Raw genomic sequence first — 15,834 nt, 5'->3', positions numbered from 1 at the left:
GAAGCCCTATGACCAGCGACCGGTTGTTGTTTCAAAACTTTTCGTGGGTCCGCTTTGACACTGGGCAAAGCCTGGGAAGGGAGGGCCCCAAGGGACCCCTTCCTGGCTGGAGTGGCCGAAGAAGCCCTACGCTTCTCCGGCTGGGAAGGGGGGACGAATGTCCCCGATGGTTGGGGTGGTGTTGCTCCTGGAGTAGATGGAGCAACAATGGGCGAAGTGCCCCCCACAACCAAGGGGGCCGGTGCATTGAGACATAGCTGAGAGGCAGCAGTACGTGACGACACGGGAGAGGATCGGACTGCTTGTGCAGCAGCGGCATAGGTGGATGTCATGGGCACAGGATGTAGCCGCTCATATTTCCGCCTTGCCTCGGTGTAGGTCAGGCGGTCCAGGGTCTTATATTCCATTATCTTCCTTTCCTTCTGGAAGATCCGACAGTCCGGTGAGCAGGGGGAATGGTGTTCTCCACAGTTAACACAAATGGGAGGCGGAGCACATGGAGTATCAGGATGCGAAGGACGTCCGCAATCCCGACACGTGATGCTGGAAGTACAGCGAGATGACATGTGCCCGAACTTCCAGCATTTAAAACACCGCATCGGAGGAGGGATATATGGTTTCACATCACAACGGTAAACCATCACCTTAACCTTTTCGGGTAAGACATCACCCTCAAAGGCCAAGATGAAGGCACCAGTGGCTACCTGATTATCCCTCGGACCCCGATGGACGCGCCGGACGAAGTGAACACCTCGTCGTTCGAGGTTGGCGCGTAATTCATCGTCGGACTGCAGAAGAAGATCCCTGTGGAATATAATACCCTGGACCATGTTGAGACTCTTATGTGGCGTGATGCTAACGGAAACATCCCCCAACTTGTCACAATTGAGCAACCTCCATGACTGGGCAGAGGATGCCGTTTTGATGAGCACAGAACCAGAGCGCATCTTGGACAGGCCCTCCACCTCCCCGAACTTGTCCTCTAAATGCTCCACAAAAAACTGGGGCTTGGTCGACATGAAAGATTCTCCATCAACCCGCGTACACACGAGGTACCGGGGTGAATATTCTCCACTGCCTTCTTGAGCAAGTCGTTCCTCCCATGGAGTAGCTAGGGAGGGAAACGATCTCTGATCCAATTTCTTCACGTTGAGGTTAGACCTCGATCGCTTAGAGACTGCTGGTGGAGGCCCACCAGCGATAGATGATGTACCACGCTTCATTGCGGGTCATCCGCCCTGATGCCACCTACTCCGACCAAGGGCCCTCCCCACGGGCGCCACCCAGCCACAGCAAAGGCCACCTGGCAGGATGGCCATTGCCGGGAGTCCTGATGCCCCAGGGAGATGGGCATCTACTCCTTGGCATACATGGGGAGTGAACGGCGCAGGCATCAGTAGAGCGATCCCTGTGTTGTCAGGGGGCTACAACCAAGAGGGTACATGGCGACCCCACCACAACGGACTGGCTACCGTGCTGGATCTTAGGTGCAAAAATGGCCAAGGTCGTCGTCACAGTTAAAAGAAACACTGCAGAGTGCAGCGTGGTAATCGCCCAAGAGATCGAAAACGAGCGGGACACCATTGCAACGACGAGAAAGACGGCTATAGGTCTAATTGCACGAAGGATACAGTGCACCATGTAAGGTGCCCTTCCCCAATTGGCTCGCTCTTCGGAATAATTTAGATAGATGGAGGTCAAACCCGAGAGGGGACCATCACATAAGGCCGAAACGTTTGAGACTCCTTTTAGTCGCCTCTTACGACAGGCAGGAATACCACGGGCCTATTCTAACCCCCGAACCCGCAGGGGGGGGACACATGCACACATACACACACGTACACTCACGCAACTTGCACACACATCTGCAGTCTCAGAGAGCTGAAACTGCACTGCGAGCAGCAGCACCAGTGCATGATGGGAGTGGCGACTGGGTGGGGGAAGGAGGAGGCTGAGGCGGGGAGGGGGAGGGGAGGGATAGTACGGTGGGAGTGGCGGACAGTGAAGTGTTGCAGTTCAGACGGAGGGCAGGAGAGAAGGTGCGGAGGGGGAAGGTGGTAAGTAGCGGAAAGGAGAGAAATAAAAAGAAATTAAAAGACTGGGTGTGGCGGTGAAATGATGGCTGTGTAGTGCTGGAATGGGATCAGGGAGGGGGGTGGATGGGTGAGGACAGTGACTAACGAAGGTTGAGGCCAGGAGGGTTACGGGAATGTAGGATGTATTGCAGGTAAAGTTCCCACCTGCAAAATACAGAAAAGCTGGTGTTGGTGGGAAGGATCCATATGCCACAGGCTGTAAAGCAGTCATTGAGATGAGGGATATCGTGTTTAGCAGTGTGTTCAGCAACAGGGGGTCCACTTGTTTTTTGGCCACAGTTTGTCAGTGGCCGTTCATGTGGACAGACAGCTTGTTGGTTGTCATGACTACATAGAATGCAGCACAGTGGTTGCAGCTTAGCTTGTAAATCACATGACTGGTTTCACAGGTGGCCCTATCCTTGATGGGATAGGTGATGTTAGTGACTGGACTGGAGTAGGTGGTGGTAGGAGGATGTATGGGACAGGTATTGCATCTAGGTCTATTACAGGGGTATGAGCCATGAGGTAATACTGACCATTCAACTTATCTTAGAAGAAACATTAAGGAAAGGCAAACCTAGGTTTCTAGCATTTGTAGACTTAGAGAAAGCTTTTGACAATGTTGACTGGAAAACTCTCTTTCAAATTCTAAAGGTGGCAGGGGTAAAATACAGGGAGCGAAAGGCTATTTACAATTTGTACAGAAACCAGATGGCAGTTATAAGAGTCGAGGGACATGAAAGGGAAGCAGAGGTTGGGAAGGGAGTGTGACAGGGTTGTAGCCTCTCCCCGATGTTATTCAATCTGTATATTGAGCAAGCAGTAAAGGAAACAAAAGAAAAATTCGGAATAGGTATTAAAATCCATGGAGAAGAAATAAAAACGTTGAGGTTCACCAATGACATTGTAATACTGTCAGAGACAGCAAAAAGACCTGGAAGAGCAGCTGAACGGAATGGACAGTGTCTTGAAAGGAGGATATAAAATGAACATCAACAAAAGCAAAATGAGGATAATGGAATGTAGTCGAATTAAGTCTGGTGATGCTGCAGGAATTAGATTACCAAATGAGACACTTAAAGTAGTAAAGGAGTTTTGCTATTTGGGGAGCAAAATAACCGATGATGGTCGAAGTAGAGAGGATATAAAATGTAGACTGGCAATGGCAAGGAAAGCATTTCTGAAGAAGAGAAATTTGTTAACATCGAATATAGATTTAAGTGTCAGGAAGTCGTTTCTGAAAGTATTTGTATGGAGTATAGCCATGTATGGAAGTGAAACATGGACGATGAATAGTTTGGACAAGAAGAGAATAGAAGCTATCAAAATGTGGTGCTACAGAAGAATGCTGAAGATTAGATGGGTAGATCACATAACTAATGAGGAGGTATTGTATTGAGTTCAATTGGGGAGAAGAGGAGTTTGTGGCACAACTTGACAAGAAGAAGGGACCGGTTAGTAGGACATGTTCTGAGGCATCCAGGGATCACAAATTTAGCATTGGAGGACAGTGTGGAGGGTAAAAATCGTAGAGGGAGACCGAGAGATGAATACACTAAGCAGATTCAGAAGGATGTAGGTTGCAGTAAGTACTGAGAGATGACGAAGCTTGCACAGAATAGAGTAGCATGGAGAGCTGCATCAAACCAGTCTCAGGACTGAAGACCACAACAACACTGGTGTCTCAATTCTACTGCAGTTAACTCAAAATGGTTCTCTTCACTGATTGCACATAGATCACTTCTAACATTATACGGATAGTTTTGTTTCACATAGATACAACAACCTGCGCACTTTACAGATGCACAGGCTAAACTTTAAGACTTTAAATAATTAATTTCCGATACTTTGCACAGTGTTCTGTGATACAAACAACAGAGCTGTCTATGACCTCCAGTTCAATCTCTAGCTGTTGCATCTTTATTTTTTAGACACTGACTACTTTGGTGAACAATTGTTGGCTTATTTTTACTACATTCAGCACTTTCTCTTCTATTTGCTCTATTGTCCTTTTGCACAAGTTTGTTTGGTTTGTCATTTCAAACATATTCATGTATTTTATTTTCACGGTACATTTTAGGTTTATCACCCCTTCGGACCCTATCAGTTTTCCTTATTTTTAATTATTTTACAAATGTCCACAATCATTTGACTAAAAGTCATTGAGCTAAGTCTACAAGGGGCATTCAAATGAAACCCAGTCACTAGTGTAAAGTAATGGTAACACTTTTATTAACTTAATAATGTAGCTATGCACGGTACACATATTCAAAAATAGTCACCGAAACTGTTGGCACATTTATCCCATTGCGACACTAGCTGGTCGATTCCATCCTTGAAGAAGCTAGTAGGCTGCTGTCGGACCCAGACCTGGAGCCAGTCACAAACTTCGTCGCCAACTGTGAATCGATTGCTCCTTTCAAAGAATTGTTTGCGCCTTTCCACAACACTAACTGTACTCACCATACACAGCCTTCATCCGTCGATACATTTCATGGCCTCCAACTCCCTCCACTGCCCAAAATCCAATTACTCCTTGTTGTTCCTGCTTAGTCACCTGCACATTCGGTACTGGACGATAACTTGCGTGACCACCTTCTCTTCGTTGTGAAATCACACTGCCGCTACACAACATCAAACATTGCACACGCGTCGGTCTCTCTATCAATAGATGGCGCCACCATACCCGCAGTTACGTGGTGCCACCTTACGTGTAAGGCAAAGGTAGATGCACTGACCAGGTTTCATTTGACTGAACATCATATTTAAGTGCATGCTATCCTTCCCCAGACATTTTTCACTTAGAAATTTGTTTGGATCGAGGAATATTGCACCAAGCTCATCGCACTGTTGCCTAATTTGTTTATTTTGTTTATGTAAACATTACTCACCAATCTTCTGCGTAAAATTCCACTGATTACCTGTCTTTATCTTGTATACATACAAACTGAGTCAATTATTTTTCATGTTTGTTTTCGATTCCTTCCCAACTGCTGCCGATTTGATTTCAGTTTGTTCCAGCATGAATTATAACACCTTTGAACTGTCTCAGGACTGTTATTATTTTTGTAGTTAGACTGCTTCATGTTCATGATATTTTGAAAATGTTTGCTCATTTGCCAGGGCGAACATCAATATCACAGTGCAGAACCACTACATTTTTCAATATAAGATCACCAATAACAAGAAATTAATTTCTGTTACCTTACTTATATAAAATATTTCTGTTTCTTTTTTTTTTCTCATGTATGTCACCGTTTTCCAGCTACATTTATTTACAGATTTTTCTCACAATAAGTTCTCCAAGTCTTTTTTTGCTGTAATTTGCAGATGAGAATTTTCAGTTTTTTGTTGTACTTTGCACACAAGAATTTTCACAGTTGTGTGTTGCACCTGGCAATGGATCTCCACACACAGGATGTTTATTCACTCGCTAGCTTAGTATTTGCTTCTTTCAGGGATTTAATCTCCTTTCCGAGAGATCCAATATCACTTCACTTCATAGAAGTTTTATTATTTTCCCTTTCAACTCTATTGTACTTCCCAGTTCAGTTGTTTCGCACTGTAAACAGTCAGCACAAGACCAGGTAGAAGCCAGCACTTATGAATTTTAAATTCATTTTTGCGCACTTTTCATGAAGCCAAAAGTTTCACTTTGCACACAATATGCCCTTCGTAACACATTCTACATGCTAAATCAATAGTCTGCACAAATCAGCAGTTGAAAAGCAAAAAAGTTAAAAAGGAAGTTTTCGTTAAATACCTGTAGATCTTTCATCACATTCACCATTCGACGAGCGTAAGATTCAGGCAGTTCACAGCGCTTCTCTAATATAGTTTCCAGTTCGTGTGACGGGATTTTATCAAAGTGTAACTCGACAAACCGGTTGCGAAATGCCCTGGACAGCAACTGCAAAATAAAAATTAGAACTGAAATAGGAATTTTTATATATATGGGCTAAAATTTGAGTTGTGGCCACCACTAAATTTAGGAAAGTTATTTAAGTAAAGCTGATATCAGTCCAATGGTAGTTCTGAATACATGGTGCTTTACCAGGCGTAGTCCTATGCATAGTCTCAGTAAGTGGAATGCCTTTGACTTGTTTAGATCTTTGACTTTCCTTAAAGACTCACAAATAAAAATACCAAAGAGAAGGGAAATACCTCCACTGATATAGCCTGGCTCCAGTTAGTGGCATGTAACAGGTTTTTTTTTCCCACTGTCTGTTCAACTGCAAACAGATTTTTCTTTACTATTAGAAGCTTTCTGTGCACACATGCAGGCACAAATATCCAAATATGCATGCAGTCTGTAGAGAAAGGACATCTGTGCCAACCATAACAGACAGTCGCATAATCAATTATATGTGGAGCACAACTTTGAAAACTTTCAGTGGCAGACAAATTTGTACTGGAATATGTTTGTTTTAACATAACATACGACATTCACATAACTCAAGAATTAAAATTTCAATCTTACAATAAATTGAGTGTCTAAGAAGTCCTGGAAATTACCTTTCTCCCACCATACAGACCAGGTGGATTCTGCGTTGCAAACAACATGAAGTTTGGATGTGCCGATATGACTTCTTGTGTCTCAGGAATGAATAGCTCTCTGTTGTCATCCAAAACACGATTCAAAGCCTCCAGAACATCTGTTGGTGCCAAATTCAGCTCATCTAATATAACCCAGTGGCCATGTCTCATTGCCTCTGCCAGAGCACCTGTAACATTTTCAATTCTCTCTCTAAGGCTCCCTCAGACTCTCTCAGACTCCAATGCAGTACTTCTAAGGTGAGAACAAATGACATTAGAAATCATGACCTTGTACACATATGTGCACAGACTTTCACAGCTGATGTTTGTCTCTGCAAAGGGTCAAAAAAATAGCTGTAATTATTGAAATCGATTGTCACAGGAAACTCAATTTCGCTAGCTGAAGGATGTTTACATATTCGAAGAAAAGCCGTAAGACCAGCAGAAATTAAAGAGAGGACAATATTCACAAAAGAGTAAAGGATATGTGAATTAAAGCTATGTTTCAGTCCAAAGATCAGGTTTAATGTCACATGACCGCAGGACATTTTAACAAACAAAAAAAAAAAGAGAATGAGCCAAGAATGAGAAAAAGCCAAAATAAAAACACAATAGAAAACAAAGAGTTTGTGAGCCACACAGTCACATTACTCCTGAACAAGTAAATAATTGAAATAAAGGGTGTACATGTTGAATTTCAAGTTTTCACAGATAACTTAAACATTTCTCTACCACCAGTTGAGCTATCATAAAGATAAACTATCTTAAAGAAACAGCACAGAGTAGGACAACACACTTCCTGTGAGAAGACAAAATACATGATGAACATCAGCAATGGGCCAGAATGGATTTTAACTGACCACAGGAAGATTGAAAGTGAACAGAAGTTTAAGTACAAAAGCCGTGGGATGGCGATACACGAATATACAGACGGCAGTAGTACCGCATATACAAGGTACAGAAGAGCAGTGCATTGGCGGAGCTGTCGTTTGTACTCAGGTGGTCCACGTGAAAAGACTTCAGGCACGATTATGGCCACACAGTGGGTATTAGCTGACTTTGAACGCGGAATGGCAGTTAGACCTAGACAGATGGGACATTCCATTTCAGAAATTGTTTGGAAATTCAATAATCCAAGATCCACAGCATCAAGAGCATGCCGAGAATACCAAATTTCAGGCATTACCTCTGACCACGGTCAACACAATGGCTGACGGCTGTCACGTAACTACTGAGACCAGCTACATTTCAGTAGAGTTGTCACTGCAATCAGACAAGCAGTGCTGCACGAAATAACTGCAGAAATCAATGTGGGACATACGATGAACATATCGGTTAAGACAGTGGACCGGAATTCGGTGTCAATGGGCTACGGCAGCAGACAACTGATGCGAGTGCCTTCGCTAACGACTCGACATCGCTGCAGTGCCTCATCCGCGCTCGTGACCGTACTGGTTGGATCCTAAACTAGTGGAAAACCGTGCCCTGGTCAGATTAGTCCTGATTTCAGTCGGAAGGAGTCGATGGTACATTTTGAGTGTGATGCAGACTCTACGAAGGTATGGATCCAAGATGTTAACGAGACACTGTACAAGCTTGTGGTGGCTCCATAATGGTGTGGGCGGTGCTTACCTGTAATGATAATGAACCAGGTCCTCCGGTGCAACTGAACCGATTACTGACTGGATATGTTACTGGTGGTTATGTTCGGCTACTTGGAGACCTTTTGCAGCCATTACTGGACTTCATATTCCCAAACAATGATAGAATTTTTATGGAGGAAAAGGCGCTATGTCACTAGGCCACAACTATTCCCGATTGGTTTGAATGACATTCCGGACAATTCGAGCTAACCATCTAGCCATCCAGATCGCCTGACGTGAGTCCCTTAGAGCATTTAGGGGACACAATTGAAAAGTCAGTTCGTGCACAAAATCCTGTGCCAGCAACACTTTCGGGATTATGGACGGCTGTAGAGGCAGCATGGCTTAGATTTCTGCAGGAGACTTTCAATGACTTATTGAGTCCATGCCACTCTCATCTGCTGCACTACACTGCACAAAATGTGCTGTGATAATGATATTAGGAGTTATCCCGTGACTTTTGTCATCTCAGTGTAAGAAGATGATGAGCACAGAAACCAAAATAACACTTTACAGACCGTTGTAAGACCATATGGTTTGTACACTTCAGTGATAATCTGAATCAACTGAAAAGGAAAAGACATTTTTATTTTTTTATTTTTTTTTTTAATGTTTAATACCAAAGCTGTTGTTCATTTGCTGGCTCACTAGTTTTGGGCTTTGCCCATTTTCACAAGCCACCTATTACCTTTTTTTTTTGTGAATGGATGTGCTGAACGTGGATTACAAAGATATCAGTGACAAACATATCCTAAATACAAATACATAAGTAATTACCATAAGAACCATTTTATCACTGATATCTTTATTACCCACATTTGACACATCCACTCGCAGCAAAATTTTGTTCTCTGTAATAGATGGGTTGTGCAAATTGGCAAAGCCTGAATTTTGTCAGCCAGCAAATAAACAGCAGCTTTGTTGTTAAAAATTTGATAAAAATGTCTTTTATTCAATATTTGAGAGCTAAAAGAAGTGATGCACTGAAAACTTATTAGTGAAAAGGACCTGTTGACTAGTTACTTAAAAAAGAATGCATGATACTGCAGAAGATCACAGGCAAAGGATAGGTTGAGAGACATATTCAACTGAGATCCAGAAAGAAACTCACAGCAAGGTGGAAACAATGTCTCTGACAATGATGGCAATTAAAAAGGAATGAGTACTGTTCTAACGCCACGTCTTCTGTATGGGTAAGGACCATCTCACAAACAAAATCTGTGATTTTCTGAAACTGAAATTTTCTAAAACTTACCCAAAGTTAAAAGAAAGAATACAAGAGAGATCTACAAGAGATGGACAGTGCTGAAGATAAAATAAATGGCAGGGATGGTTTCAGAAGAATGGTGAATAGCTACCAGGATTTTATAGTTGAATAAGTACTCAGAAAATGGAGAGGGCCTTTAGCACAAGAGCAAAAGAAAGTGCTTACTGATGGGCTCGAGAGACACTGGCAGGACATTAATGCCAGCCAATGAACATGATCTAGACACTGACTGTAGCAAGAAGTACATCCTGCCTTAGTAAAACTCTTTACTGAGGCCAAGTAGCAAGATTTTCCACAATCAAAATTTGTCTCTCACACTTTCATTCTCAATTGGTAATTATACTGGTATTATAAGTTGGGAAAGAAAGGTAGGAAAAATAAATTATAAATCACTCTTCGCAAGTAACAGAAAATGTAAACATTCAATTAAAAAGTGATGTGTGGATAAGATAAACTTTAACTTTACATAAGTGAATGAATAGACATAGAAAATCCAGCAGCAACCTAATGAAAGACAAGTTGCCTCGGATCTCCATGCCAAGAGGCTCATCAGACCATACAAAGATGCTAAATGAAAATACCGGAATGTAACTGAAGACATTCAAATTTGAATGTGGTTACTAATGCCCAGAAGCCACTCAACCACCATAGCAGGTGAAATTTACTCTGCCCAAAGAACTCACTCAGAGTTGAAATGCATTAGCAGGACCTGATCTTTTACGCATATTAAAAACACGAAAAGTGTTACTCTGTATCACCTCACAAACTGATCAAAACTTGAACAGAAAAGTAAATGAAATTAGTTACAAAAACATATAAAAAAGGGGGGGCAATTAACTAACAGTTTATTTCTACGTGAGGTGCAGGATGACAAGGGAGAGGATAGCAGGGGAAGGACAATGGTGAAAGAATGCAGAGGGAGGAAAGACTTTAATTTTAAAATTTTTGACAATACTGGAAAGGGGAGGCGTGGAGTGGAGAGAAAATGATAATCATGCATTTTTATAAAATGAAACTTATTGAAAGCTATCATATTCGTGATTGCCCAGGATTAATTCTGCTGAAAGCAGCAAGATGAATATACAAACTGACAAAAAAAAAGTGTGTGGATTTTTTTTCAGTGACACAATCTAGCACCTCCAAATGCTAACAACATTGCAGACAGCATCTGTAGGTGAAGAAATGGGATGTCCGTGCACATGGAAAAATCTGGCAGGCTTTGTTTGAACTTAGTCCGCAAAAATCAGTGTATGAAACCAGCATGGCGTTACAAATGCCACAAACATGAAATTTCAGGCGAACTGATGGATGTCAATAACTTGTGGCCATAATATTTCGCTGCACAGCCTTCTGGCCATCTTCAGTTAGATAATGAAGGAAGCCAGCATAGTTCCACAGAGGGCGCTCATAGCCACACAGACTTGTAGCAGACAGGCATAAGCTCTATTAATGCACGTACAGTGACAACCGGGCAGTGGCGACTTGTGATTATACATTCTGGGTGTTCACAAATTTTTAGATTCAGATAAATTTGAGAGTGTGAAATTAATAGCATCCACTGCATAACAGTTACACTTTTGAACAAGTTTATACAACTACAGCCACTGCCAATAACAACAACAGTCATAATAATAATAATAATAATAATATGCATAACTTGTCTAACAAAAGAAGGAATTGTTTTCTGGAATTTTGTTGTTTTGTACACAATAAAGTACAGTAAAGGCCAATATCAAAATAATGTGTAAGCTTTCGCAAGTCTCCGTTTCGCATTTTTGTGTAAATGGGAGTTCTTATGCTTTTCCATTTTTTCGGACAAATGTACAAGATCCCCAACAGTCCAGGAATTTACTTCTGGGCTGAAAATTGGATATTCTTACACTGCATCCATACAACAACTTGTGTTAATGGTACACCTCCTTGTTAAATGTTCGCTTGTAATCATGCTTATTTGATTTTTTCACTCTCTCAATCAAAGGACCTGTTCTCAGGGACCCTAGTTCCTTTGCGACTAACTTTTCCCGGTAATTTACTTTTCTGTTCTCAGAATGAGATTTTCACTCTGCAGAGGAATGTGCACTGATATGAACTTTCTTGGCCAGACTGAGACTTGAACTGGGGACCACTGCCTTTTGCTGGCAAGTGCTCTACCAACTAAACTACCCAAGCACAACTCATGACCCGCCTCACAGCTTTACTTTTCTGTTAGCATTTAAAAAAGATTCAACATAGTTCATGTTTACACTGCACCCAAAATCAGATCCCCACACAGTAAACAACCAATACCAAATACAAAATGACATTTGTGGAAACGATTCAACACAAGTGGTAATGTCTGCCAACATGGTCACTTGACTAGAATACAAATGAGATGCTGAGATCCATACGGCCCTAAAGCATGCCCCAGCGATCCCACACTGAAGTGAATATCAGGGAAACCAGTGATACAGCTTTCTGTGAATTCCCATATGTACAATGTGGGCCTAAAGCACAGATAAACCTGACTAAATATTTTACTAGCACGTATAAATGCTATAATCTCACAACTGGTGGTGATGTGGTTTAGGCCCTTATGATTCTCAGTGCCACAAATGGATTACTGTATGATAAAATTCATAACTTAATATACTCATTCAGAAACCCACAAAATATGTTTCCTATCAGTACGACTTTGACATATACTGATGTTCGATCCAATTTTACTACAATATATAGCAAGTGAATTATCATACCTGAAGAGAGTGCTACCACCTAGCAGGACTTATGATGAGCCAACGAGAATAAAAGTCTGCCGCAGTGTGCTACAACCTGGTGGCATTGACGTAAACCTCTAGTTGAGTGACAAGGGTCGTGAACTGTGCACGTTGTTTATCAAATCCATACGTATATGGCCTGTAAGACAATTATGTCACACACGTTGTGTATGTACAAAAGTTCCTTAAAATGTGCACAACTGGAGGTGCGCTCACAACCCTGATGCCAAGCTTCACAGAGTCTAGAGGAGAAGTTGCGCCGTAGATTTATGTGATGTATCTTTCAGGTTACAGCATCTATGTTATGTTTAAAAGCATTCAAAGAAAAATAACTAATAAATCCACAAGATGTCGAATGTTAGGGTGTTCACGTGCTCTTACACAGCAGTCGTCTGTAACTGGGTCCACCATGCACATGTCGGGCCTGTGTTTGAGCAGTTTTAAACAGAAGAACCCAGTGTACTGTCACCAGAACACAGCTGACAATAACCAGAAGACTGCACCAATACATCACGGCAGGAAGTTACTGATAACCTGCAGTTTGCCTGAAATTTCATGGGACTCTCTAGAAACCAATAAAGCTTTAAATTTCACAATGATTTGGAGTGTTCTCAAAACAAAACAGGAAATGGCATTGTACATAGTTCAAAATTTACAGGAACTGAAACAGAAGACTATGTCAAATGCTTTAGTAAGCTGCTTCAACACGGGAAGCCATGCACAAACAAATATTTGCTGAACATCAGCACGTCTCATCAAAAGTTAACATGTTCTGTGTGATGTCAGCACAAAAATTTTACTGCCCATTTCTCTTCACTGAGCTAAGTGTTCCAACAAACATTTACCTGGACATTCTCAAATGCCTGCTGATGCCACAGCATGATATACAGATTCTAAAGACCACATTTTTCAGAGAGATGAAGCTCCCCCACACTTGGGTATAGAGGGTCACATATTATTAAATCAACATTTTCCATGCCATTGGACCAGTTAAACAGGACAGGACAACACAGTGTTCTGCTCTTGATCACTTAGATTCCTGGACCTAACATCTATGGTTTCCTTTTTATAGAGTTATGAGAAACAACTTGTGTATGTGCCTCCTTTGCCGGAAACAATTCTGGAACACAAAATGCCCATTTTCTAATGCACTCGCGTCAGTGGCTTTGCATATGCTTGAATGCGGTGTGAAATGGGTTAGCGCTTAAATGTTGTCTGCATGATCAAGAGGAGTCATACAGAACACTTACAACATATGGAAAAAAACAATGAAGTTTATTTTACATTCTCTGCAATTTTTATCAGTGTATAACCATCAATTAAGTTCTGGGAGAACATACATAATTGAGGCGTGAAGGAGACCACTCACCGAACAGCAGAAGTGTTAAGTCACCGTCACGCACAAGCAAAAGAGAGAGGAAACTTTCCAGATTTCAGGATAAATTCTTTGATGGAGCTAGAGTACAAATAAAACACACACACACACACACACACACACACACACACACACACACACACACACTTGCTCAAACACTGAGAACATTTGGTTTCAGCACTTGTATAAATTTTTATGTCTTAACAACAGATAAGGATTCAAAGAACAGAAAACATATAAGAAATCACTTTTTAACAAAGTCTAAACTTACCCTCTCTGAAAACTAGTGATCCAGAAGCATCAGCAATATAAGAACCCACATATTCTTGCAGATCTGTGTGTTCATGGTTGTTGATTCGCACACAGTGGTGCCCTGTTATCTGAGCCAAGTAAGTCACAATACTCGTCTTGCCAACTGACGTGTCACCTTGCAGCAACACAGGCAGTTGGCCCAAAGACACAATACGTGCCAGGTCTCGCAAATTGCGGCTAACAGATTCTGTCAATATGTACTGAAAGCCAAAGTTATGGTCATCAAATTTATAAATATTTAAAGATCTATAAAATCAGTATGTTTTATTCTAACATAGTTAACAATATTTGAAATTCCTGGATGGAGAAATATATGTTTCTGTGTTCCATGCATCGATGTGCTATGAGTGAGTGGCTGACTTTGCTTAACTTTATATATTATCCTAAGATATAATGAATAAAATAAAAATTTGTAAGACAATTTCATATGATACAATTCAGCACACCTTGAATTTAATGTGCAATAAAAGGTGCTCCTTTGAACTGTTTCAACACAATCTAGGTTTGTTAGACAGAATTAATAAGATACAGCTAAATGAGAGACTCAAACAATAATACAATACCGACAGATTAAAGATACACGTACAAAGTACACTCTACATTACTCACGAATACAAAATAGAACTGCTGCTAAACTGTAGCCCACTGATGAAACTGGTGAATGAACAATGGATGACTAAGAAAACGGATGAAATCATCGAAGACTACATGGTTATACAATGATGCACAGGATTTACAGTACAGTACAAAGTTTACATACAACAACTTTTGATGCTTCATAACTGAACCTACTGTCCCTGTGGTATTACACAAGTTGACTTCAATCAAAGGACCTACAATGACCATATGCAAAACATGTCACATAAAGGATGCTAACCTGACCACAAAAGGCAAGGATCAGATAACACTCTCTTTCAAGCACCATTTCATCTTGCACCTCACTAAGCCACCATATGTTAATGGCATGTAAAAAAGGAAGAGATTTTCCAATAGGAAAGGACAGGACAACACAATGTGGATAGCTCTTAGAGCTTCTACATTCAGTAATTGTTAGATTACAGCATATTTTGAAGGACATTGTTATTTAACAAAGAGCACTGTACATGAGTGAGAAATTACAAATCCCACAGAAAACATCAACCATGATGGGCAGGCTCAGAAATGACTCATAGGTAAAGCCTTCTAGCACTTCAATATTTTATTCATCACATGTAGTGATCGCCTCCTCCCATGAACCATGGACCTTGCCATTGGTGAGGAGGCTTGCTTGCTTCAGCAATAAAGATACCCGTACCTTAGGTGCAACCACAACAGAGGGGTATCTGTTGAGAGGCCAGACAAACGTGTGGTTCCTGAAGAGGGGCAGCAGCCTTTTCAGTAGTTGCAGGGGCAATAGTCTGGACGACTGACTGATCTGGCCTTGTAACATTAACCAAAACGGCCTTGCTGTGCTGGTACTGCGAGTGGCTAAAAGCAAGGGGAAACTATAGCCGTAATTTTTCACGAGGGCATGCAGCTTTACTGTATGGTTAAATGATGATGGTGTCTGCTTGGGTAAAATATTATGGAGGTGAAATACTCCCCCCTTTGGATCTCCGGGCAGGGGATATTCAGGAGGATGTCATTATCAGGAGAAACAAAACTGGTGTACTATTTATCAGAGCTTAGAATGCCAGGTCCTTAATGTGGCAGGTAGTTTAGAAAATTTTAAAAGGGAAATGGATAGGTTAAAGCTACATATAATGGGAATCAGTGAAGTTCGGCGGCAGGAGGAACAAGACTTCTGGTCAGGTGAATACAGGGTTATAAATACAAAATCAAATCTGGGTACTGCAGTAGTACGTTTAATAATGAATAAAAAAATAGGAGC

At 41.5% G+C, this 15,834-nt stretch overlaps 1 protein-coding gene across 1 annotated transcript in view; it reads right to left on the bottom strand.

The window, feature by feature from the left end:
- LOC124711514 (midasin-like) overlaps positions 1–15,834 on the bottom strand; it is a 155,758-nt gene that overhangs the window by 93,853 nt on the left and 46,071 nt on the right. Inside the window, exons 5-7 of the mRNA XM_047241629.1 lie at positions 13,924–14,164; positions 6,594–6,802; positions 5,842–5,988 (exon numbers count right to left, since the gene is read on the bottom strand). Of these exons, the coding sequence (XP_047097585.1) occupies positions 5,842–5,988; positions 6,594–6,802; positions 13,924–14,164 (597 nt within the window). The remainder of the gene's footprint in view (positions 1–5,841; positions 5,989–6,593; positions 6,803–13,923; positions 14,165–15,834) is intronic.

The sequence above is a fragment of the Schistocerca piceifrons genome, chromosome 8 (genome assembly GCF_021461385.2).
Source record: "Schistocerca piceifrons isolate TAMUIC-IGC-003096 chromosome 8, iqSchPice1.1, whole genome shotgun sequence".
NCBI lineage: Eukaryota > Metazoa > Arthropoda > Insecta > Orthoptera > Acrididae > Schistocerca > Schistocerca piceifrons.
Note: the sequence above shows the minus strand (reverse complement) of the source record. Positions and strands in the feature narration are given on the sequence as shown.